General features: G+C 42.7%; 1 protein-coding gene across 1 annotated transcript in view; it reads right to left on the bottom strand.

The window, feature by feature from the left end:
- SPAG17 (sperm associated antigen 17) overlaps nucleotides 1–25,700 on the bottom strand; it is a 209,574-nt gene that overhangs the window by 130,057 nt on the left and 53,817 nt on the right. Inside the window, exons 4-5 of the mRNA XM_084757928.1 lie at nucleotides 12,282–12,413; nucleotides 1,011–1,197 (exon numbers count right to left, since the gene is read on the bottom strand). Of these exons, the coding sequence (XP_084614054.1) occupies nucleotides 1,011–1,197; nucleotides 12,282–12,413 (319 nt within the window). The remainder of the gene's footprint in view (nucleotides 1–1,010; nucleotides 1,198–12,281; nucleotides 12,414–25,700) is intronic.

Genomic DNA, 25,700 nt, shown 5'->3' with positions numbered 1-25,700 from the left:
ACTTTATGCAATTATTTCTCCCTTATCACTAAAATGACCAACACTGGTGTTGTCTTTGGGAAGCACAGAATCATTGTGAGAGTATTATATCTAGAGTAGAGGTACATGCGAGGGATCAACCAATAACAGTTGCAAAAGAAAGCCTGTCTCTCTTACTTAATCTGAACACAGTAAAGATAAAAACTGATGGGGACAAAAATAAGTCTATAGATAACAAACAAATAAAACAAAGATAGTAATGGGTAGTTCTTTCTGGGCTCAAAAAAAAGCAGCAAGGAATCACCAGTAATTCGTGAGGATGACTCGGTTTTGTACCAGCCGGTTAAGAAGGAAGGGAGAAAAAAAAAAAGATGAGGAGGAGGAGGAGGAGGAGGAAGAGGAAAGGAGCTCTATTTGGTCTGCATAATGATGGTGGGAAAAGCTTACATTAGGAAGCTATTTTCTGCCTGCATCTCAGATTATTAGATTTGATTGCCACTGTTTCTCACGTGAATCAATTTTTATTCCACTTATCTCTGTGTGTGCATGTGCATGCACAGTCACGCATGTGTGTGCCACAGTGTGCCTGGGGAGGTCAGGGGACACTTGTGGAAGTTGGTTTTCTCCTTCTGCAGTGGGAAGCCTGGGGATGGTGCTTACATGGTCAGGCCTGAGAGGGAGCAGCTTTACTCATGGGCCCTCTTGCTGGATCACTTTCAGCTTGCCTGTAATTACTCCTGATTTCTCATCATGTTCTCACCAAGACACTAAAGGCCCAATCACCTGCCTCTTGTCCTTTGCTCTCATGATGTAAGTGTGCCCGTGGAGAAACATGCTAAACAGACATTTGCTAAAACCAGACCTGGCGTGCAAGTAGGAATACTTTTCAATCTGAGTGTCGCAGAGCGTAAGTTATTTGTGGCTTTATAATAAAAATAAAAAGGCTGGGAGTGATGGAGTGTAATTATTGGGGTGACTGTGTTCAATCCCTGTTCTGATCTGTAAAGCACTCCGCGGTGCTGGCCACTGACCAATATAGCTTTTGATGTCATCTTCCTCGCCCCTCCGCTTTAACTGCGTGACCTTCCTCACCGCTGCGACGGCCTCGGGCTGGTCCTTCCCCTTTCCTTTCCCAGCCTTGGCATTGGGGGCCTTCTTCTCCTTGGGAGACTTTGCTTTTCCTTTGTCCTTTTCTGACTTCAATCTTTCTTCTGTTACCTGGAATGAGAGAACACATTCTCACCCTCCAAGTCCTCTTGTGAACAAGCGGAGGTTTCCCCAAAGTCAGCCTGATTCATTCTTTAATTCGTTTCATCAAACTAAATCCTATATTCCACTGCATATCCATTAGCATGTGTCGTTTAGTCATGGTTGCAGCCAGGACAGTGGAGAGTCCAGCTTGAGTCGAAGCTGCGATGGGCACTTCTATGTGGGGTGGGGTGGGGGTAGGGTGGTGAGCTGGCTAGTCTTAGGTCAACTGATCTGAAAGGAGGAAACCTTAATTCAGAAAAATACCTCCATAAAGTCTAGCTGTAAGGCATTTTCTTAATTAGTGACTAATGTGGGAGAGTTCAGGTCATTGTGGGTGGTGCCATCCCTGTGCTGGTGGTCCCTGTAAGAAAGCAGGCTGGGCAAGAATTACCCCTTTATGCATCAGTTCCTGACTACCGAATCCTGTTCCGTTTGAGTTCCTGTCCTGATGTCCTTCAGTAATGAATAGTGCTGCTGTGGAAGTGTAAACTGAATAAACTCATTCCTCCTTAACGTGCTTTTTGGCCATGGTGTTTTGTTGCTGCAATAGAAACCCTAAGAAGTCAGGGGTGGTGAGGGGCAGGTGTGGGGGGTGGGTGGGAGTGTATCAGAGGTTGTTTAAAAGAATGGCCTTCTACTTAAGCTCAACAATTAATAAATGGGACCTCATGAGGCTGAGAAGCTTCTGTAAGGCAGGAGACACCGTCAACAGAACAAAGCAACAGCCTACAGACTGGCAAAAGACCTTCACCAACCCTACATCTGACAAAGGTCTAATATCCAAAATCCAATTGAGAAATGGGGCTCAGAATTAAACAGAGAATTCTCAACAGAGGAATATCAAATGGCTGAGAAACACTTAAAGAAATGTTCAATGTCTTTAGTCATCAGAGAAATGCAAATAAAAACAACTCTGAGAATCCATCTTACTCCCATCAGAATGGCCAAGATCAAAAACTCAAGCGACACCACATGCTGGCAAGGATGTGGGGAGAGAGGAACACTCCTTCATTGCTTGTGGGAATGCAAACTAGTACAGCCACTTTGGAAATCTATCTGGTGCTATCTCAGAAAACTGGGAATAGGGCTACCTCAAGACCCTGCTATTCCACTCCTTGGAATATACCCAAAAGATGTTCTACTACACAACAAGGACATATGCTCAACCATGGTCATGGCAGCCTTATTTGTAATAGCCAGAATCTGGAAACAACCTAGATGTCCCTCAGTCAAAGAATGAATAAAGAAACCATGGTACATTTACACTATGGAATACTACTCAGCTATTAAAAACAAGGAAAGCTTGCAATTTGCAGGCAAATGAAGGGAACTAGAGACAATCATCCTGAGTGAGGTAACTCAGACCCAGACAGACACACATGGCATATTCTCACTCATTAGCAGATGTTAGCCACTTAATTCAGGCTAACCACACTACAATACAGAGCCTGATGAGTCAACCAAGGTCCATGTGGGAAGTGGACCTAGACCTATTAGGCCATTTTATGAGGAAAGGATAGGAAACACCCAAGGTTAGGGAATGTGAGACCTTAACACTATAGTGGTGATGGGTCATGTGGTAGAACCACAGGAGTCAATGGCTGATGTGGGATGAAGGGAATGGCTATTAGATAATCAAGAAGCCGTTATCAAGAACCCTGTTCACCATGAGAAAAACAAGAAAAGAATCACAACGGGGAGTGAGGGGGCGGGGGGGGGGGAAATAGACCCAGAGGCCAAGGATGTTATTGCCTGTTCAGATGCCCAGGGCAGTGATGGACTAGCAGGAGGATTTGCGAGCCTGGGAAGATACCTGCCAGGGCTGCAGACCACTCAGACCACCTCTCTGGTTTACATTTGAAGTGCTGTCTATAACCTTCTGGTTTTCTACGTGGAGAAAACTTCCAGTTTAGGCCAATAAGCCTGCCCTGTAGTACTGAAAGTAATAATCATGGCTATAAGTTTGCAAAGGGCTATTTCAATCATGGCTGTCATCCTCACTCACTATTAGGGCATTTCTACTTACTGAGTTCATGTTTTACAGCAGACGTTGCACCTTGTTAAGTGCGCACGGGTTCAGTGGGTGGGACATTTGCTTTACTTTACAAAGGAGGAAGTCAGCTTGGTGGGGGGCAAGCAACAACATAATATCCAAGTTACTGAATGGGAATTCCAGGTCAGAGGGCTGTATTACCCAGTGAGTCCTTGTAGCATAGCCATGGCCCTGACTCCAATTAGCCAGTGGGTGCTAGGAGGGCTCACAAGGCCCGCAGGAAGCTCAGCGCTGAGTGATGGTGCATGGACCAGCATGAGAACCCCGTGAATGCCTTTGGTAGGCATCTAGTCTTGCCACAGTGAAGGCAAAACTTTGCCATCAAAAGTCTTCCAGAAGCCTTCCCAGCTCAAAGTCTTGGGGTAAATTTTTTGAACTGAGAAAAGGAAATGGTTTTAGGCTAAATTATTTTAGAGAAGCAACGTTTACTGATCTATGTACTCATTTGCAGACCACAGTGGAAACTTCTTACATGATATTTCCCCCTGGAGTTTATCAGTTCAGAATACCTGAACATTGTTTCCTATGAGTTTTCTTGGGGTCTTAGAGAGAAGTGGCCTAATAATAACCCTAAGATCAAAATAAGTGACAGTTTCTGGTGCCAGCATCTAGCCATGCAGTGTGAAAGTGATTTCAGGCATGCTGAAATCGATCTCACAAAGCAAGTGGGTGAATGCTATTAAGACAGTTTGTCTGATGAGCCATGGTGGAGATCAGACTGGGGTGACTCGGCGGCCGAAGCTCATCTTACTTCTCTGAGGCTCCTCTTGGCCTCAGCTTCTCTCCCAACGTCCTCTCCATCCTTGTCTGCACTCTCTCTGCTCCGTCTTCCCAGGGACCCAGCAGTAGCTGCTGGTTACTCTTTGGCGTCTTCTATCTGCGCTTCCTACGCATTACTTACTTTTTATCCTATTAACAGGGCCTAGGAGGCTGGAGAAAATCATTCCGATTCATTTCTTTTAGTATGAGTGATTACGGTTCACCTCCTTCACAAGCATGCTCTGTGTCCCCCTGGTCAGCCTTTTATACCAGTGTACTATAAAAATAAGCATCACTACTAAAAAATTGGAAGGCAAACAAGCTACATGAATTTCTATAATTTCGCTACCCAGAAAGATGTGTGGAAATATTTGCTTCATTGTTTCCACTTCTTTGCACCGTTTCTAGATGACTGGTATTGGCTTTCTCTCTACACAATTTACCATCGTTCAATTGCATTAACGCTGATGACCTTTCAGTTGGTAGAACTTCAAGAAAAATGGCCCTGAAAGGCTCTCCAGGTGCAGAAAGGATTCTCCAGTGCCGAGAAACTGTATGCCAGTGAACATCTCTGCCAGATGCGGAGTCCACTAGGGCCATCTAGTAGAGATGTTCATTGGTAGATTTCTGAACAGAACCCTTCTGTTATCCCATAGCTGACTTCAGAACTAATCTATCCACTCCTCTCTGACTCAGAGCAGGTCTACCCACTCCTGCATTTAGACTGTCTGTCCTCCACTTCCCCCATTGTCCATATTGAGGCTGCAACAGGGGCCATGTCCTCAGCCGTCTCAGTCTGGACGATAGCTAGGGTTCTAGAATTATTCCTTGGCTTGAAATTGATTCTTCCTTTTCTAGTAAGCTCCAGGCACAGGAAGGTCAAATCTTACCTTTCTTTCATTTTTCTCTCATCCTATGTACCCCCTATAAAACACAGGTTTATGTTACAGAATTTGGGGGTAATAGAGGAGCAAGCCAGACTGGATAAACATTCGGCAGGGATGAACCTTAAACCACAAACTACACTTTGTTCATACATTCTTTTTCTGGCATTTCTTGCTTTGGGATAATATGGCTTCATGTTCTTAGCCCATGGTCATCTGCTCATAGATTAAAAGGTTCCAGGGAGACTCTTGTCAGTTCAAGACAAAATGCAGGATGAGAGTATCCTGAAAGTTGTTCCCCAGCCATGTTCAGGGAACACACTTTCCCTAGCATGTGAGTGGAGGGTGAGGTTCATCAGGGGATGCATTCTCTTTAGGACACAGCATGACAAGAAGGCATCTGGACACCTACTGTGGGAGGGTTAGGGTAGGCACCAGGATTTCTTAACCATTTAAACTTGTTAGCAGATGTGGAGGTCTCATGAAAAACAGTAACTGAAGATTATTACGGCATTCTGCATACTCGGTTGACTGTTACGGTTCTACCTAGAACCTAAAGTTGCATCATTATCTTTTTAAAGACAATAAAAAAAATCCTGCAACAAAGCAATGTAGTTATTTACCACTTCAAAATGTTTTAGGTAGTATTTTATTTCTCAATGATACCTTGATGTTAACATTCAAACATAACTGGTGTCCACTCTCTCTCTCTCAGTAGAAATTGGAGGTCAGTGGTAAAAGGCAAGGACAGGGTAGTGGACAGCTATATTTCATATATTCTTATAGCGGATAATCTATATATTGTGTATAGCTGCTCAGTGTGTGATCTACTGTAAATCTTCATGATAAAATTAAAGAGAGGAACAAGGAAGCAGGCTTGTGGAAGTTGTAACTAACTTCCTCCATTATGTGTTTTACAAGAAACTGGGTCTTTTCTGCGTCCTCTATTAGAATTCCTTCACTACTTTGCTCCTCAACTTACATGACTGATTCCAGAGATGGTGGGAGCTGCAGAGACAGGCAGAGAGGCTGTGTATTGGGTCAGAAATTATTAATCACATTTATCTTCTTAAAAAAGGATTCAGCAGTACAAAGGGAGTAAGAAGAGAGGCGTGTGTGTGTGTGTGTGTGTGTGTGTGTGTGTGTGTGTGTGTAAAAGGCTATAAACTCAGTATATACATGTATGGAATAGATAAGTTTTATAAATTAATTTTTGTGAAATCCCTCATTGTTAGTTAGCTATCATTCTACCAAATCTCCAAGTTGGCGCATGACACACAGGCATCTCCAAGTTACATTGATGTATCTTTTGAACAGAGAACCATGTGTAATGGTAAGGGAACATTTGGGGACCCAGTTAATCCTGTCCTAAAATCTACACTAAATGCTTTATTCAAAATATTGAGCACCATGTAATAAATATATTATTTATTCACTCAAATGTAGTAAGCACATACACGCCCAACAATAGAGGAATAAATAAGGAAATCATGGGACAAGTAATAATAATAAATATGGATGTTGTGACAGTAGCAAACTTATGATAAATTTCAACTAAAAACAACTGTTAAAATATTTTACTATGATTCTAACTTTATAAAGGAATGGCTATATATCAAGAAGCAAAAGAGGAAGGATATGAAATATTACAATTATAGTAACAGTGATATGGTATTGTGATTGTCTTTCTGCCTTATCTGCCTTATATATTTGTTTGTTCCTCTTCACTCTCCCCCAGTCCTGCTCCTTACTGCCCCAGGTCATTCCCAGAGCCTCCAATGATCTGAAAATTCATGAATTAAAAATGTGTTTCTCCAGAGAGCTGTTAGAGCAGTGGCCCTCGGCCTTTATAAAGCTGTGACCCTTTAATACAGCTCCTCAGGGTGTGGTGACCACAACCACACAGTTATTTTCATTGCTACTTCATAACTGTAGTTTTGCTGCTGTTGTGAATAATATTATATCTCTGTGCTTTTCAATGGTGACCCATGTGAAATAGTCATTTGACCCACAAACAGGTTATGACCAACAGATTGAGAGCCACTATCTTTAGTGTGGAGAAGAGAACTTGCTGCCCTCCCAGAGGACCGGGTCTTGGTGCCCATCACCAAAATGGGCAGATCACAGGTGCCTGTATAGAATTCCAGCTCCAGAGGATCAATGTTCACTTTTGGCCTCCGTAGGCACCAGCACACATACACATAAATTTATACAAATTAAAAAAATTCTTGCATAGGGATGTATTTGTTTAATCTTATCAAATAGCACAATATCTAGAACCCCATACAATATTACTAGGAACGGGAGGTAATTGGTGAAGTTCCTAGTTCGGTAAATCAGAATGTGGGAGTGTTTGTGTGTGTGGTGGTGGGAGGCGGGACGGGTCTGATATATGCCTCCTGCCGGATCATTCGTGGCTCGAAGAGACTTTGGCATCATGTAAGCTAACAATACTCTCCCTACCCACAGGGGCAGGGAGATGGCATCAGGACTTACGGAATAGTCTCAGAAACTCTCATTCCTCAAGAGACTGGGCTTGGGAAGGACTATAAATTAAGTCACGATTGCCCTTGGTACTAGTGATTGGCTAACTCAATGGTCTTCACTTTTGGTGAATTTTCCTTTTCTTGACAACTGTCCCCACATTAAACCTCTGGAAGCCATATGAAGAGTAATTAGTTGGGGGGCAGATGGCTGTTGACAGTTTATGCAGCCAAAGCCTTATGTCCTGAGGAAATGTGACCAGATAGCAGTCTGCTGGCTGAGAGCCCAGAGGCCATCTCAGAATTACCAAGACACACAGGCGAGGTGCTCCCAGAGCTCAGTGGCACACCTTTAATCTGCTGGCTGAGATCCGACTCCTAACTACTGAGAACACAGCTGCTGACCTTCAGGAATGTTTAATTTTCCACCACCCATAGCCTCACTGTCTGCAAATTGGCAATGGTTCATTGCACTAATTGTATTAAACCACCTAAATATTAAATGATATAATACATCTGAATAGATAAGTAGTCAATAAGAGTAGCTAACTATTATTAATTGGTATTTTAAAATGCCAGTATATTTTTTCCTCCACAATTTTTCTAGATGTCCATGAAAAGTTTTCATTAATAAAAATCAAAACAGTCAGCAAAGCACAGCTCTATTTTGTGGAGAGGCCAGCTGGGGAGTCATCTATTTCTCCTGGACTGTTGGGGTTCGGGATGCCTCAGATCTTCCATTTGTGTTGGTTGTACCTTCATTTTGATAATCCGGCCTCAAAGAATTCCAGCCAGCTGGTGAGGCGAGCTCTTCCTTTCCTGGAACCACACGGGTCCCTCCAAACAGAGTCCCCGCTCTTCCTCTGTTTGACTTCTTAAAATAGTTTCTGAAGAATTTAACCACAACTGAATCAAACCTAACCAGCCTGTAATTTCCTGGTCTGTCCCAATGGTCTTTCCTTTAAAACAAAACACACGCACAAAATGGCATTTCGTTGGCGGATTTCCAGCTTCTTGGGGTTTTGACTGGAGGAAGCTGGAGAATGTCTCTGGAAGCTTCTCTCCATTTCTCGCCGGGAGGATGCCCTGGCATGTGTGGGCCATCATTACTTGGTATCATCAAAATTAAGCTGTTTTAATTTTTCTGGATACTGTTCACCCATAGATCTTTTGTCTGTCTTTTTCCCATTCTAGTGCATGTGAAAATAAGGCACCACACACTCAGTACATAAGCTACAAACAGAAAGAGCTATTCTTTCATATAAAAGTATTTGCTATAAAATTCTAAGAAAATGTGAGCTGACTGAATTCATCCACGAAAGCCGCAATTAAAATATATTTGGATCTTTTCAGAAAGCCTTTACAAATACTCTAATTTCAGTTCTGAAGCATGAAAGACTCCATTTACATTGGTTAGTAATAATAAAGATCAATGCTTTTTTTGTGTGTGATGTACCCATAGCCATTTTCAACTTTTTTGAACATTAAATGTTTTCTTTTAATTGTTCAATCTAAATGATATTATTCACAATTAAGTAAGTGCTTATAATTAAAATATGTCACAAAAGTTAGAGTTAATTAGAAACAAAAGTGAGTGAAAATAAAAAAGTCATTCAATAGCTAAAACGAAATGTTCCAGAATAAAGTCCAGGAAAGAGGTTTATTTTGGAATTGTGATGAGTACAAGGAGAATGCGTGTATCCAGGAACACTGTGTCTACAGGTGTTTGTCTTGGTGACTGTTGGCTGAGCTGGTGAATTAATGACAGATGATAATGACAGGACTAAAACTGCAGAGCAGTTACTGAGATAACTGTGTAAGGAAGACTCATTTCTGAGCAAACACTCCTACTCAACATTTATGACATAATAAATGGTTTAATTTACTGTTACTATGCAAGATAATCATATTGGGAAGTTCCAAAATATTAGAAATGTTTATGCAATAGGTCACATTGCTAATCTCTATCTATATTGTTCATATCTATATTGATAGAGCTGGAAGTTGTTATCAAAGTGTTCCCAGACAGATCAATGTTTTCAAACGGGTTCAAGCTGTTTAAAATTAGAAGCTATAATTTGTATCCTAGAAATCTACATGCTAAAGGTTTTACATTTTTTTTCTTCAAAGTACCTCTTGCTTATAGTTTTCATGATATTAATTATCTAGCAAGTTTTCTTTCAAGGCAGAAAGCAGAAGCACAGCTGGCATTCAGCTGCGGCACGTTCTTCACTTAACCAGGTCTGAAATATCTCCTTCCTATCTTTCACTTGAAACTATAATAGGCCACTTGTTTTTAAAGGAAAGTTTGATTGAGGAAATAGGACCAAATATATCATGGCATATTACATCTGTTTCATGGGGGCAAAAAGACAAGAAACACTAAATTTTATTAGTTTTCTGTGCCCTCGTCCTTGCCTTCAGATTTTCTTTAATTACCGCTATGGATGAGTCTCCTCCTCCTCCTTCCTCTTCTCTTCCTCTTCCTCCTTTCCCCCTCCACTTTCTCCTCCCCCTCCACTTCCTCCTTCCCATCCCTCTCCCTTTCCTCCTCCTCCTTTCCTTCCCTCTCTTCCCAGTCCTCCTCCTCCTCCTCCTCTTCCTCCTCCTCCTCCTCTTCTTCTTCAAAAGCATTCATTCTTTGGAAAGCTTATTTCCAAAAATTAAACTCCTCCTCCTCCTCCTTCTTCTTCAAAAGCATTCATTCTTTGGAAAGTTCATTTCCAAAAATTAAACACAGAAGACATAAAATATTTTTGGGGTTGGACAGATGCAAGCAATATACAAGAATTAGCACATGAAAGCAAATATCTCTGTAGATTCAATGGCAAGGTTGAAAAAGCTGAAGACTCGTTCCCTGTGTGTCAAGAAGCAGAGCCATTCTCCTAGGTTCAGCAGAGGAAGAAGACCCTCGTCCCCCATTGGTAATACACTTCCATTAACTATTGTAGACAGTCTGTTGTACATGCTTACTTTGCTCTCAGCCAGACTTTGGCTGACAAGCATTAACCTGAATTGTTCCAACTAACCTCTCAGGCAGCTTTGCTGAAATGTACATAGATTACCTCACCCTGCAAACAACTCCTTTCATTTCTCATTTATGAGGAGGACTTTCTGGGGAGTTATCCGTTCCAATCAGTTTTCATCAATTTATTTAGCACCTGCTCAGATGCTTTCAACTGAGACACAAGGGGCTGGTGCTCTGGAAACCACTGATAATACGCACATTAAATTGCATTGTGTAATTGTTGGTTCTTAATTGCTCAGAGTTCTCTTTACTGTGTTTGGTGTTTTTTTTTTTCAGTATCTAAAGTTCAAGCCATGCCGTGTTACACTCAAAATTTCAACAAGGAAATCCAGGCTCTTTCCACGGCATCAGAACCTCCCAGTCATGTTAATATATGTTCACAATTCACAGAAATCATAAGCGAAAGAACAATGCAACAAGCAGAAGGACATATTTTATGTCATTTCATGCATTTAAAAAGTTCCTGAGTATCTAGGATATTCTATTTTTATTTGAAGATTGCTTACTAAAATCTGAAAGGATTGTAGTAAACAATTACTGAGCTATAGTGGGTGGCAAATAAGTAAAGTGACATGCTTCGGCACTCTGTTCATATGTGGGCATTTTACTGAACACAGTTTACTTGTAAAATTCAAGTTCTCCTGTGACATAGGTGTTTAAACACATGGGATTTTTAAAGTAGTTTTAAATTGTCTAAATTTTCTTCTGCTAACTCTTAACTTCCCAGGGTGTTTCTTAGGGTACAAATCTATGATCCATGATAGAAAGCAGTTAAGTCATAACATCAACCATTTCTGTGAATAGAATTTTCCTGGGTACAGAGTGTGCCGCCTAATAAGATGCTATATGGGCTTCTCTTAGGAAAGCACAGAGCCCTATATTGCAAGGACAAAGTGATGATGTCATTACCACCATCATCTCAATAGCCACCACAACTATCCATTCAGAAGTTCAATCAAATAGGACACCTAGATCTAAGGCTCTTGCAAAGGCAAGGAAGGCATAATGGGATATATTTACCTTTTCTCCTTCCACTAGTTGGTTTTTGTTATTTCTACCTAAGGTCACAAAGAACTCACATTCAATCCATCCCACATATGCACGCACGCACGCACACACACACACACACACACACACACACACACACACACACACCACAAACATATAGGAGTGTTTGAAATAAATATTTCAACATGCCTTGAAAACTAAAGAAAGCATTTCTCATTCAAAGTAATGATCATAACAAGCGGGGTTGAGTTGGGCATCTCTTTACAGAGAGCATTTAAAAATATTTTTTCAGATGCAAATGTGAACTTAAAAAGCATGCTGATTGAGTTCCATAGGCAGAGTAAAGGAAAAGTTCCTCATGTGGAAAAAAAATGATCAGACAGAAGCTTTGGGAATGGGAACAGTGGATGGCTACTCAAGCTGTCACTTAGCTGTGGGGACTTAGCTGTGCTTATCATGCTAATAAACACACTGAGTGACTATCACAGAGAACTTAAACAGTTAAATCCTAACTTGAGGATTCTTTCCCCCTCATTTTTTATATTCACTTGTTGTGACTCTTTGTCTCTTTATTGGGTCCCATCTTTGCTACAATATTAATAAAGATTCTACCATAAAACCACCTTGATTACATGCCCTGGATATTACCATTTTCATAAATGAGGGGACTTCTCCTTGATGTATTTGTCACAATTCTGCAAACATATTCATGAGTAGCTCCTTCCCTAAAGAGCAGAGGTATCTTTCAGGTTTGCTGGACCACACTCTACAGCGGCTTTAACTGTATCCCACCCGCTATTTGCTGAGCTCTGGGGGACCCATGTGTCGTGTGGTACCTTCTTTTCACTTTCTCTTCTCTGCTGGTCCTTTAATTTGATCTGGAGAATTTGAAATTTCAAGAGTTTCCCTATCAGTGGTAAGGTTAGTTTCTCTCCACTGTCCATGATTGCTCTCGCTGCCAGCAACACCTGTAAAGGAACACAATGATCAGGAAAGGTGACATTTTATAATCTTTGATACAGTCTGTTGGTGATAAGAGGATGGCATGATGCTTTATGTTTTGTGATGGTTGTCTTAATGCAAAGACAGGCCATCACTGCAAAATATGTACATGGGAAACGTGCCTGGGACCATCGAGACTGAGCCATTTCTCTATCAGTATCATCTCCGGCAAGGTGGCAGGAGCTTTGTACAATGGTGTCAGACTCCCAGAACTTTAGACCCAGGCAGAGTCCCATCTGGGATGACTGGCAGGCCACTTTCACACTACAGAAAGTCTGATGGTGTTTGGCATAGCTGGTAGTTCAAGCTGTCAAACTTTGTCTTACTAGAATGTCATAACTGAATCGAGCTTTATAATGGTGGAAATGACTGTGTTAGCAGCCCCGTATTTCTTGGCGACCAAATTCAAGCGAAAGATAAAAGCTGTTTGACACAGGGGCACCATACAAATGTTGCCCCCCCTTAAAGTTTTATGTTGATCCTGTTGGTATGTGGACTAATTGGGGTGAAATGAGGTTATTGAGTTTTCTTTGGGTGACGACAGGCACTGGGAACATACAGCTGTATTGTCCAGATGTGTGGCACTGACAGCCTATTTTATGGCTGTGTTTTTTACAGCTTGTTTCCCCTAAATTTCACACAACTCTCACATCTGGGCCCTTTTCCTTGGAGCCCTATAACCACTTTATTTACTGCAAAAAATCATGTAAAATATACCATAAAAGTTGTTATGTGTTTCTCTTTATTCCTGTTGTCTTCCTAATAAAGTCCATTTCTGCCTGAAGGATTGTCACAGAAGCAATCTAGTTAAGATTTTTTCAACTTTCTTTCTTTCTTCCTTTTTTTTTAAAGGAGCATCATATTTATTTATAACCTCAGGATGAATTAGGTGTTGCTAAAATGTTCTGACATGTGGCTTTTCTTCCCCCACCCCTTGGAGCAATCACTCCTCTGGTGCATATGGTGTCAATTTCAGGCCCTCCATCTCAGACAATGACCGTGTGCACCGCTCCTCTGGAGCTGTGTCTTGTCTGAGGCTCACACTAGTTCTTGGGTCAGGGTTTCCAGTCTCTGACTTTCCCCTTTGCCAAAGGAAATAGCTTGAAGAAAGGGAGATACATATTTTGCTTCAAACTAGAGAAGGCCCTGCGGATCTTCATGTGCCAAAACGTAATTGGACCTTGCAGAGACTACAGAGGTTCTGACTCCGCACTGCAGAATGAGAAACCCAGGAAGAGGATGTCTTCAAAGCTTCTCTTCCCAAAAGCCAAGGAAACAAACCAGAGACCCAAAGGCTGTGTGTGTGCGCGCGCGCTTGTGTATGTGTGTGCATGTGTGTGTGTGTGTGTGTGTGTGTGTCTGTGTATTTGTGTGTGTGAGCATGCACACATGATACAGAGAAGAGAGAGAGAGAGAGAGAGAGAGAGAGAGAGAGAGAGAGAGAGAGAGAGAGAGAGAGAGAGAGAGAGAGAAAGGGAGAGAGGTGTTCGCTGATTGCCTTTCATGGCAGGCTCTGTCCTGCTGGCATAAATTATGGTCATGATGGCTGTGATTTTTAGGGATCAAGAAAACAGACAGGACTCCCACAGATCCTCTCTGTTTAACGATGCCCAGATTCTGGATGTTCTGGGATCCTGAGGAGACTGTTGCTCAGGCACTTACTATCAAATGAAGCTGTGTGGCTGGGCCCAGCCCCAAGGGTGGGTGTTAATATTTGGTTTGAAATGTCATTTCTCAATAGCAGCTGAATAGTGTGTTGACAATCAGGCTGCTTTGTGACATCTGGTCCCCAATATTCAAATTTGGGGTTTTAAAGCTCATACCAGCCTGGCATGGAACATTCCCATAGAGTATAAAGATCATGACAGTGTTGAAAGGAGTCAGAGCTGAAGTGGGCTACTCAGAGTGGCAGCATAGCCCTTTCCCTGGTGATCAGTGAAGACAGGATCTCACCTGTGCCCAGAAAGGTTTGGATGAAGTCGGCCTAGTGCCACAGTAATGGATGGGATATATCTGAACGTGCTTTCTAGCATCTTGACTCCAGGGTCCACGAACATTACCTCACTGGGCTAAAATGTACTAGAAGCACAACCAAAGGTTCCCAGAGAGAAGTATTTTACAGGCCATAAAAGTTTGTGTATCTGAAACCTGTAGAGTTCTGGGCTTCAATAAAAACCAGGCATAGCATCAAAGTAGCATCGATGGGAAGATGGGAAAGGTCACTGGGACAGCAGGCACCTGGCACTCCATGAGCTGTGGATGCAAAGTGGGTACAGGAGACGGTGATGTAGCCCTGTGGAATGCCTCCTCCAGGCTGGCCCTGACGGACCATATGGAAACCACTTGGTGCCAGACATACCTATCGACAGCTCAGCCTGTGTGTGGCATCATCAGCAATGGGAAAGCCGGGACACACCTGTCCTCTGGGCTTTCCCTGAAGTAATGTTTGACTCCAGATTTAGCTCTTTGGAAGGGCCTTTGGATAATGAGTGAAATTAAGGAAAACAAGTCTGTACCAACTTAGAGTTGAGACTGAACCCTTTCTTGTGGCATGTCGGCCATCCCCAGGAGAGGCAGCAGAGAAAGAGCTTTACAAGTGAGTCTCTGCCAGCAGGTCTTGCTTTTCATACTGTTGCTCGCAGATGTAGAGTCGGAAGCCAGGACTGTGGTTTCAGATAAAAAAGAATCCTCAGAGGACTTTTGTGAGAAGAATGCCTTTTAGTCAATCTGAAAAGGGGGATTTAAGAGATGACTCTCTTTTTTACAAAATACTTCTGAAAGGCTTCATTTCCCTGTCTTGTGTGTGCTAACTAAGGAAAAAGAATCAAACTTGTACCTTTTAGTATTCTAAAGGTTATTTTTCTAGGAGCAAAGGTCAATACATGAACACACATGTGGGGATGTGTGTATCTTGTATGCATTTCAGTCTGGGTGGCCCCCCTCTCTCTGTGCGTATTCGAGTGAGCATGTGTATGTGAGAGCAAGGTAAGAAGGGCTCTAAGTATTGAAAGACTCGACAGAACACAGACAAAGGAAGCTGGCAGCAATTAGACAAGAATCTAAGCTTCCAAAATTAGTCAGAAAAAAAATTTGTCATATATGAGTTTGAACCTAGGCATTCATCAGGTCAAAGGACCAAATAAATGCGTCCGGCTGCAGTCAGAAGCTCAACATGACTCAGAGGGGAGAATGGGACTCATCAAAATGGTGAGAACTGATGGGGTGAGTCCTGGGGAGCTCTGTAAGTCAGGGCCGCGGGTGGAGGAACCTGGCCACATGAGAAGGCTGTGGGTGGGATGACTGGATGTGGCCTATGCTGGGAAAGGTCACAGAAGAAGACCGCCAAGCACTACAGAGGGGGGTGGGATGTGTTTACTGTGTGAAGAGTGCTTTGGAAGTGTTGGATGGATGCCCATTCTCTTAGGGTGTATTATGGTTCTGAGCATGCTGGGCAAAAACATGTGCCTCTGCATCACCATGAATGGGGACTCTGTCGTATTTGCCATCTAGTGATTTGAGACAACAAAAATAAAACAGAGAAGCTAAACCTTTCTTTTGTCTGGGCATCCATCAGGCTCACCCACAGATACCAGTGCTCACTGCAACCACTCCTCTTCTTCCTAGGTCCTTCTCATGGGCATCTGCCTTCCCAGTGCTTACAACTGGCTCATACATTCCCATGGGAGCTGGATGGATGGATGGATGGATGGATGGATGGATAGATGGAAAACCGTGAGGTTTCTGCCTGATTTCTCAGGTGCTTACCACATGGGACAGCTTGGTCACTGCATAACATGCACATGTGATCTCAAGTGACTTCTGAGGATGTGTACAGATTTTAGATCTGCATTTATCTTGCTTGGACCAGAATTTTAAGGCAAGTTGTGGAGCAGAGGGCAAGTAGTGGCTGTGTGAGGTGGGCAGAAGGGGGAGCAGGGCCAGGCCAGGGAAGCCATTTCTTTCAGAAGCTTTGCAGGAAAATTTCCTTTGTTTTGACAGCTTTCCTTGTGTCCTATGAAATTTTGCTGTAACTGTGGCAATTTACAAAGCATGGCTTTATATTTAGTCCCCTTTCTTGGGTAGATGACTTAGGATTGTTTGGATAGTCCAGCACACAAGAGAAGAATAAGACAGATGTGCCCAAACTAGCACAGAGCAGAGTGAACAGGCTTCAGAACACAGAGGATCTAATGCACGCATGTATAATTTTTACCATCACCTTCTTGGCATAATTCATTTTCTTGGTGTGTGATTGACTCAAGTGCTGAAGAATATTGTCATCCATTTCCAAGGTAAAAACATCTCAACAGTACGGGAGGTTGTGCAGCAAAAAGAGACTATTTCCCCAACCCAGACCTCTTTCTAGAGCTAGTCACTGTGAGCCAATCCATAGCAACCTTCCATAGTTTCCGATACACACACACACATATATATATACATACATATACATATATAGACACATATACATAAACATTCCTATACCTATACATATATACCCTCATGTTTAATACAACCATGCTAGTTGTATGATTAAATAATTTGTACCTTGTGTTTATATGTAAAAACATCTGGGACAATTTGCTGTACTGACATGTTTTATTTATGTATGTATTTTTTTTAACAGACAGTAGTCTCTTGTGTGTGTGTTTGGTTATTTAATTAGGTGGACATGCAGGCTATTTTTCACATTAAGTGTCTATGTATTCTTTTCTTTGATATGGAGAAGTTTACTGTAGTGGTAGGTGTACCCCAGAGGGAGGGAGGGAGAGAGGGAGGGAGGGAGAGAGAGAGAAAGAGAGAGAGAGAGAGAGAGAGAGAGAGAGAGAGAGAGAGAGAGAGAGAGAGCTATGTATTCTTAGTAATAGTATTTTTGCTCCTACCAACATTTCATGGGTGGGTCTGTTGTTAACCATCACCAACATTGGACATTCTTCAACTTATATCTTTGTCTATATCAATAGTAGCAGTTTTATTTGGAGATGGATATAATAATTGAAACATTCATCTGTACTGTAAGAAATGACTTTGGACTATGATATTTAATGATTAGTTAGATATTATAGGAAGTCAAAGGAATTGAAAACTTGGATTTAATTTTAATTGGGTAAAATTAGCATGTAAGCAGCCACATATTTTGATCAGGGTGGGATTACGATGTGAAAAGTGAGGAAAAGTTAATCACCATTTAAATTGTGTTCATGTAATCTTTTGGGTCTTTTTATTTTATACTCACAAAAGATAACTGTTCAGCCAACGCCATCAGTGTAAGCAATGGCTACACACCTGTGTCAGTACCAGTTCCCGCTCAGGTTCAGTGTGCCGAGGGCTCAGCATTGGGAATCTGTGGCGGCCAGGCTGAGATCTCTGTTTCTGGGTACTTAGGAAATTTATTGCTGTATGAAGATAAACAATGCTGGTGTGAAGCAAAGCATTAAAGGCTCTCAGTTCATGCCTGCGCGCTGTCCGTTGCCTCTCTCCCCTCAGGTATGCTTTCTCAGTACCTGGCGCCTCTTGTATTCTAACACTTAGGAAACAGGAGAGGTTTATCTTGGCAACTCACTCTGAATTTCATTTTACTTGTATGTGGGGGTTGACTGTGTTTGGAGACTGAGTGCTTCAGTACAGAATGTAGGAAAAGCTTTCCAAGTAGTGAGTGGTGGTTATGTCTGGGCTGGGTTTAAGGGCAGGGGGTGGCTCTTCTCTTAAACTCAAAAGACCCGCATGCCCAAGGCTAGCAGTGAACAGTAACCTGGTCTCTCTGCTTGTGCTTCTTGGAACAGCTGTTTCCCCACCTAGGGTTTCAGTGGCCTAGGAACAGGCCACAAAGGAGCAATCTCCTAGGCAAGATAGGAAAGTCCTTTCCTTCTAGCGAGAATGAGAAGTGTCCTCCCTCGGTAATGTGTTTGAACACTTGGTCCACACTTGGTGATGTTGCTTGCGAGGTTATAGAATCTTCTGGAGGAGGTAGAACCTGGATGGAGGACGTACACTACAACCAGCAGGCTTTCGGGGCTCACAGCTTCACTCCACTTTCTGCTCTCTTATTTCCATGTATAGATGACAAATACTCAGCCAGCCGCCTGCTCTTGCTGCCGTGCCTCTGGCCATGCATCCTATCCCCACCAGCATGAAGTCCCCTGGTGGAACCAGAAGGCAAAATGAGCTCTTCCTTGAATAACTGATATATTCTCTAGCCAGGGTGAGAGTGGCGCAGCAATGGGGGAATGTGGGTGGGTGTGGACAAGGGTGGGACAGAGACTGTAGGAGAGAAAATGGTGGGGGACAGAGTGGCAAGTGCCTAGAATCTGGCTATGCATGCTTTCATGTGACCTGTGGAGGTGTGTGCTGTGACTTTTATTGGGTACATATGTACATGTGCGGTTACAAAATGTGTGTGTGTGTGTCAAATGAAATTGGGAGGTAATTGCATTTCTAAAATTCCCTCCCTCTCTCTCTCTCTCTCTCTCTCTCTCTCTCTCTCTCTCTCTCTCTCTCTCTCTGTATTATATATATATATATATATAAATTTGCATTTGTGCTACTGAAGTAATAAAAAGAATAACAGCAACACTTTCTATCAGTAGCTTAAAATGAATATGTGTGATGATCCATCATCTTGATTTATAGTCAGAAAAGTTGTTATGTCTATCAGTTAAAGATTCATCAGATTAATTATGTGCGATTTATTCATCATATCCTGCAACTCTATGTCTTACTTCAAAGAGTATTAGAGGCAGTATGACTATTTACTTCTGTAATCTGCTTTTATATTTGTTATATATGTGCTAATAATACTTAAAAGTCAGAGGAATTATTTGCCTTAGTGGGTGTGTCTATGTGCACAGAAAATGTCAAGTTTTAGAGTCAAATGTTGCTTTCAGTGGGCCTGATTCTATAAACGTGATGAAAAGGATGCCAGAACCGGTAGCCTGCAAACATTTGTAAAGGACCACTAACATTCAGGTGTGCTCACATAAAAAAGGTTCTTGCTGGGAACTGTGCCTTCTTTGGTGTCAGGCATGATCAGCCTGCAGCCGAAACTATTTAACTACTTGCCTGCAGTGTGACTTAAAGGTGCATGTAAGGACACTGCAGTGTCCCCAAATATCACCAAGTGGCTTCAGAGTAAAAGAAAAAAATTCAACTCCAAACTTCTCACCGGTGGCACTATTGATATTTTGAGCCAGTGACTCCTTGTTGTGGACGTTTTTCCTGTGAATTACAGGGTACTTCTTGCACCCATGGTTTCTACCTAGTTGTGACAGTCAATAGCCCCCGACATTTCCAAAATGGGATCTGGGGGGGGCCTGGGGTTTGTCCCTTATTAAGAAAGGCTTACAGGAAGTGAATCCTGAGCAGTGCTGTTCTCGTGTCAGTATCGGGGTGTAAAGGATGCACCCCCCATAAGGACGAGGCGAGGTGAGTGACATGTTCGAAGCTGGCTCTCAGTGGTGTCCAAGCACGGTGTGTGGGTTGAAAACTCCCAAGAGGCTCTTGGGAGAGAAGAAAAGGCAGCAGCTGAGTGGGCAAGGCTTATTATCAGCTGGCTGGAGCCCGGATGCTCATGTCGTTCAACCCTTTGTCTAACCCCACTCGGAAAATTCCAGCTTCATCTTGAGAAAGGCAGAAATGAAAGGAGAATGTGAAAATGTGTACACACACATACACACACACACACACACACACACACAGACACACACACACACACACACACACACACACACATATACACACAGAGAAGTGGTCAGAGAACCTTAGAAGTAGAAACCCTGCTTGACTTGATGATGTCTATAAGGCAAGAGAGGCAGTCTACGGAAATTTCTCTAGCCTCAAGGCCTCCTTCCGGCTCCCTCTGCCCTCTCCTTTCACTTCCGCTGCATTTATTGAGTGCTGACTGCATTCCAGGCTTTACCTTGCTGGTTCTGCCATGCATCTAGCCTATCCAGGTCACATTCTTTAGGTAATGAATAATTTCCAATGGAGCATAATTGGAAAAGCAGCTGGAAGGATAAGGACGGCGGGGGCGGGGGGAAGAGGGAAGGAAAGAGAACAGGAATGCCCGGAGCACATTTCCTCCCTCCAAGAAGAGGGAAAGAAAACAACCAAGCAATATTAAAGCGTCCATCTATAAATTCAAAGGTGACAGGCAAGGTAGGTTCTGTAGATCATAATGTCCGCCCGACACAAATGGGACGTTATGAAAGTGTTCAGGCCACAGCCTGGTGAGAAGTTCGTAATGATGATAAATGCCCGGTGCAGGTGACTCCTGGATCACTTTCAGCTGTCCATAATTAAACTGGTACCCATCTCTTCACAGTGTCAGGACTGTGAGGTCATTCCAGTCAGTGGACCCTTTACATCTGCGCTGAAATGAAATAATATTTGGCAGTAACAGGGACTCACTGAAACTAAATAAACAATTCCTTTCAAGACTATATAAGAGTTAGTAACGTAATAATATTTGACAGGGATTAAGACCTCTTTGGGGCTGGAAGGAAGTTTCAGAAAGCAGAAATAACAAATACGTGGAAGGTAGAACCGATCCTCGCTTTAACAGACGTGTATAATTTGAACTGTAATGAATCTCTCCAGAGAGCTGTGTAGTTTGAACATCTAACAGATACGGTCCATGTCAAAAAGCACAGGCCTCCCTGAGAAGCATTTGCTGGGCTGGCTCTAAGACAAAGAAAAACTGTCCATTAAGCCATATTTTGTACTCATATACGACATCGTCTGATGGCAGAAAGTGAAAGAACAGAGTACAGAGCGGAAAGGCGAACACTTGAACACTTGGTGTGTAGATGCATTATCAACACAGCATCCTATTAGCATGACGCATACTTATTAAAATTTATTTATTTTTATATATGTGTGTGTGTGTGTTTATGTGCACCCCGTGCATTCAGGTCCCTTGGAACTGGAGGTACTGGCAGTTGTGAGCTGGCTGATGTGTGTGTTCGGGACTGAATCTATAGCCTCTGCAAGAGCCGTGTCACAGTTATGTTCTCTTTTACTGTGATAAAACCGACTTGGGGAGGAATGGTTTGTTTTAGTTTATAACTTGAAGACCAGGGCTGCCTGACTAGGGGTGGCACCACTCACAGTGGCTGGTCTCACCCCCATCAATAATTAATGAAGGAAATGCACAGATTTGCTTACAGGCAATTTGATGGAGGCAATTCTCAACTGAGATTTTTCTTCCAGGATACCTTTTAGCTTGTGTTAACAAAACCAACCAGGACAAGCAGTAATTGATTTTGACTGCGGATCCATCTTTACAACACACACACACACACACACACACACACACACACACACACACACACATACACACACACACACACACCATGTTCTTCAGATGAATTACAGCAGACTGCTTTCTAAAGAGCAGAATCCTATTCTACAGCCCAGCACAGCCTCCAGCCAGCAGCCTGTGCCTGACTGAGGGTTCCTTCGGAGACCTGCCCCTGGCTTCAGGTGGGAGGTTCCTATTGTTTTCTTTTTACTAGTTGTGCTTCCTTCGTGCTGTCCAGGCCTCAGAACCCTCATGCTTGTCCCCCCTCCTGTTTGAGCCATTCCTTTCCTAGATTACCACACAGACTCCAAATTTTACCTTCCTAACTGTGACATCACTGCTCACTCTAGTAATTTAAACTCCTTTCCCGTCCCACTCTCACTCAGCCTTCTCCATGCCATTTGTCTCTTCTGTGGCCACTCCTCCACAATGAAGTCGTGAGCCCCAGGGCAGCGTTTGACTTTTCTCTGTTACCTTTTCCACTGATAAAAATCCAAAGCTGTGAGGGGAGTAAGGGGAAAATGGGAGGGAGGGAAAATGGGAGGATACAAGGGATGGGATAACCATTGAGATGTTACAAGAATAAATTAATAAAATAAAATTTTAAAAAATGAATAAAGCAAAAAAAAAAAACTGCATAGGGGAGGAAAGAAAAAAAAATCCAAAGCTGTGAATGTTAGATGGTTAGTCAATAATTGTCGAGTGACTCAAATGAGATGTGTGTCTCCCCTCTTGGCTTTTCCAGTTGGCCCGGGGTTAACAGGGGTTCTCTGGAAAGGATACTGTTGTACTGTCCACATCCATCCGGAGCCTTGTCCTATGGCTGAACTGTCCGTATGGTGCAGTCTTGGTCAGGTTCCATTTCACCATCCAGCTGTCAACACGGAGATACTCTATGTAATGCATTAACATGGTCTAAAAGATCAATCTGTCATCACTTGGACTTTTTCAGATCACCCATGTGTCCACGTATCCAGAGGCATTCCCAATTCTGTGGATTAGGAGACAAAAGCAGCCCTGTGCACAGTGGGAGCTCAGGTGGTACCCAGCACTGGAGTCTGGACTGGAGTCAGCATTTCTAATCGGTCCTCCAGGTGATGCTCAAGAACGCTACATCAGAGCTGCAGGCTGGCAACAGGAGGCTCATACCCAAGAGCATGCCACACTTCCTCTAAGGGCCAGAGATTGCTGTCCAGGGTCCCATTGATGCAGGCCTCATTTGTAGTATTTCTCTTGTGTCCACTCCTGCATCTGAAATCTCAGACATTCTGTGGGTCTGTTCCTCTTGGAAGTATGAGTCAGGCCTGGGTATCCTTTGTGTATTTCTCCTGATTTCACCTGAAATCTGTTTTGAAATTACTTAAAGCAAATATTCTCTGTCCGGAATTCCAGCATTTGGTGGGGCCCTCCCATTATCTCAGAGAGTCTGAGAACAAAAATCCCAGCCTAATAAATTCCATACTTACAAAGCATGGCCAACAAAAATATGATTGCATATCCAATGGAATGATACTTTGCTTATCAATTGAGGATTAAAAATTTAATGTTCAAGAGGGGCGTGGTTAAATTGGAACTATTAGAAAGAATGCGAATTGGCTCAAATTGCCTCTGATGCATTTGGACAATATGTGTCAAGAGCTTAGAAAAGAGTTATAGACTTTGACCCGGTAATTCCAGTTCATGAGGGTTCTCATAAGGAAATGATCATAAGTATTGGTAAACAGTATAAATTTAGTAGAGATGAGATAAGAGAAGCCAAATACATTATGGCACAGGAACATATTTCCCATCACACACCCTGAATATGGATTTAGACAACACTAACATCGTAATGTGTGGAAAAAACACAAAACAATTTCCATTTCATAAGAAGGGGTACAGGAATCCAAGCAGTAGACTATTCCACAGATATATTTGAGTGCCTCCCAGCACACAGCTTATATGTTCCAAATGTTTATAATTTCTGTAAATAAAATATATTGCTATTATATTAAAAACGGCTTACTACTTACACAACCAACCAAAATAGTACACAACATGTACCCGCTGTTGATGGTGCCACCCTTCTAACCTCCCACAGAACTCCTGCACAGAGCTTCCATCCAGTTTCTCTGCCCATCTGGGCTTTTCCCTGCTCCTAGGTCTCTATGTTCCTCAGGCCTAAATAGTGAGTTGCACATAAATCACCACAGCGTGGCAGAACTCCTTTGTGACCCAGCCTGGACCCACCCACCCAGCTTCCACTGGCTGTGCCTTTCACTTTCCCTCCTTCAGTGCTAGGAAACCCCAAATGTTTGGAATACCTCGGTCGGCTTGCTCAATTCCTTGCTAGTATTACTTCATAAATTGCCCACCTCATTTTCAAGACATTTTTAAAAACCCTTTCTGACAAAACTTAGGAAAGACACAGGCATTGCTTTGTGTGCTCACTATGTCACTTACAACTTCTTGGTTATCATATGGTGAAGAGGTCATTCGTTTCTACCTCTTTTTCATTAGATTAAAAAGAACTTGAAGGCTGGCATTAGCTTTGTGATGACACATGGTAAGCAAACAACAAAATAAACAACCAATAAAATACATACTGGGTAAAAAAAAATAAAGTGGCATAAGCATCTCACGGAAATGCTCAGCAACTGCACCCCTTGTAAGAGGGTACCCTACGCCAGGTGTGGGATGACATGCAGCCAACCCTGCTCCCCCAGGTCAGCATTGCGGGAGGACCAGCATTACAGGAGGACCAGCATTGCGGGAGGACCAGCGTAGCAAGCTGGGCTGCTTTACTAGTTCATCATGGCTCTTTCTCAGAGCTCAGAAGGTCGGAGCTGGAGCTGCTATAAGTCACAAGTTTTCTGCGTTTCCTCTTGCCCTCTGCACCCTCCCTCCACCCCCTTTTCTGAAGCTCCTCGGTTCATTTAACACTTGCCATGTTTCCTGACCAAGTTGTTGAAGGCTTGGCAGTGGTGATGTTAACCTGACTGGAGTTCTTGGCTTCAGTGGTGACACTTTAAATTCCTACAACTTGAACCACCCGCAGGCCCTGAACTGGAAGCACTGTGCTTGTGAATACATCTTTGTCTGATGGGGTGGAAACTATGGCTGTTTCTTCAGGCTGGGGATATGACGTTACTCAACACAGACCGTGATGCTTAGGGCACAGTTGCCGTTTGCAACGACTTCTATTTTGTCAATGCCTATTCACTGGTGCCATATTTACTGCTTGTGATACTGCTGCAAGTCCTGGGAGCGGAACAGTACTTATGTATCCATGCTTTCTAGCAAATCCTGTGCAGCTTTTGAGTATAACTGCTTTAGTTTTAAATAACTGTTGTTTTTAGAAAAAAAAAAGGAACAATGAGTTGGGTGCAGTGGCACATGCTTTTAATTCTAACACTTGTGAGGCATTGATTTCTATGAGTTCAAGACTGGCCTGGTCTATCAAGTGAGTTTCAGAGCAGCCAGGGCTACGTAGCATGGCAAGACCCTTCCTCCTCAACAAACAAACACACAATAAACAGAGTAAACGAAAACTCCACACGGGTTTTGTAGCCCAGCATGATGATCTAGGTGCTGTGCTTGGCCGCAGAGGTAAGCAGGTATGTTTTGAGAGAGGCCCTGGGTCTCACAGTCACTTCATAACACCTGATGGAGACTAGCCACATCTTTTCTCTTTTCAGTTTCCCCAAGTTCCAAGTGACTCTAGAGATATTTACAGTTATTGTCTGTCACTTTACATTTTTCGTTCCCTGCCTATTTTGGTTTCCTGTTATGGTTTATCGGCTTAGGCAAAGTGATCAGTATTCTGTGTGAGAGAACCCATCCCATCCTTTTGGGGAATAACATGAACGACAGTAAATACTAATCCATATTTCTGAGGGGAACTGTGCATAGGCAGAGGTCTGTATTTGGTATTTTGCCTTTAATAATAATAAAAAAACCTCGTTTTTATTTTTTATGT

This window comes from Acomys minous (genome assembly GCF_964271855.1).
Source record: "Acomys minous genome assembly, chromosome: 14".
NCBI classification, from domain to species: domain Eukaryota; kingdom Metazoa; phylum Chordata; class Mammalia; order Rodentia; family Muridae; genus Acomys; species Acomys minous.
This window is presented reverse-complemented; position numbering and strand designations above follow the sequence as displayed.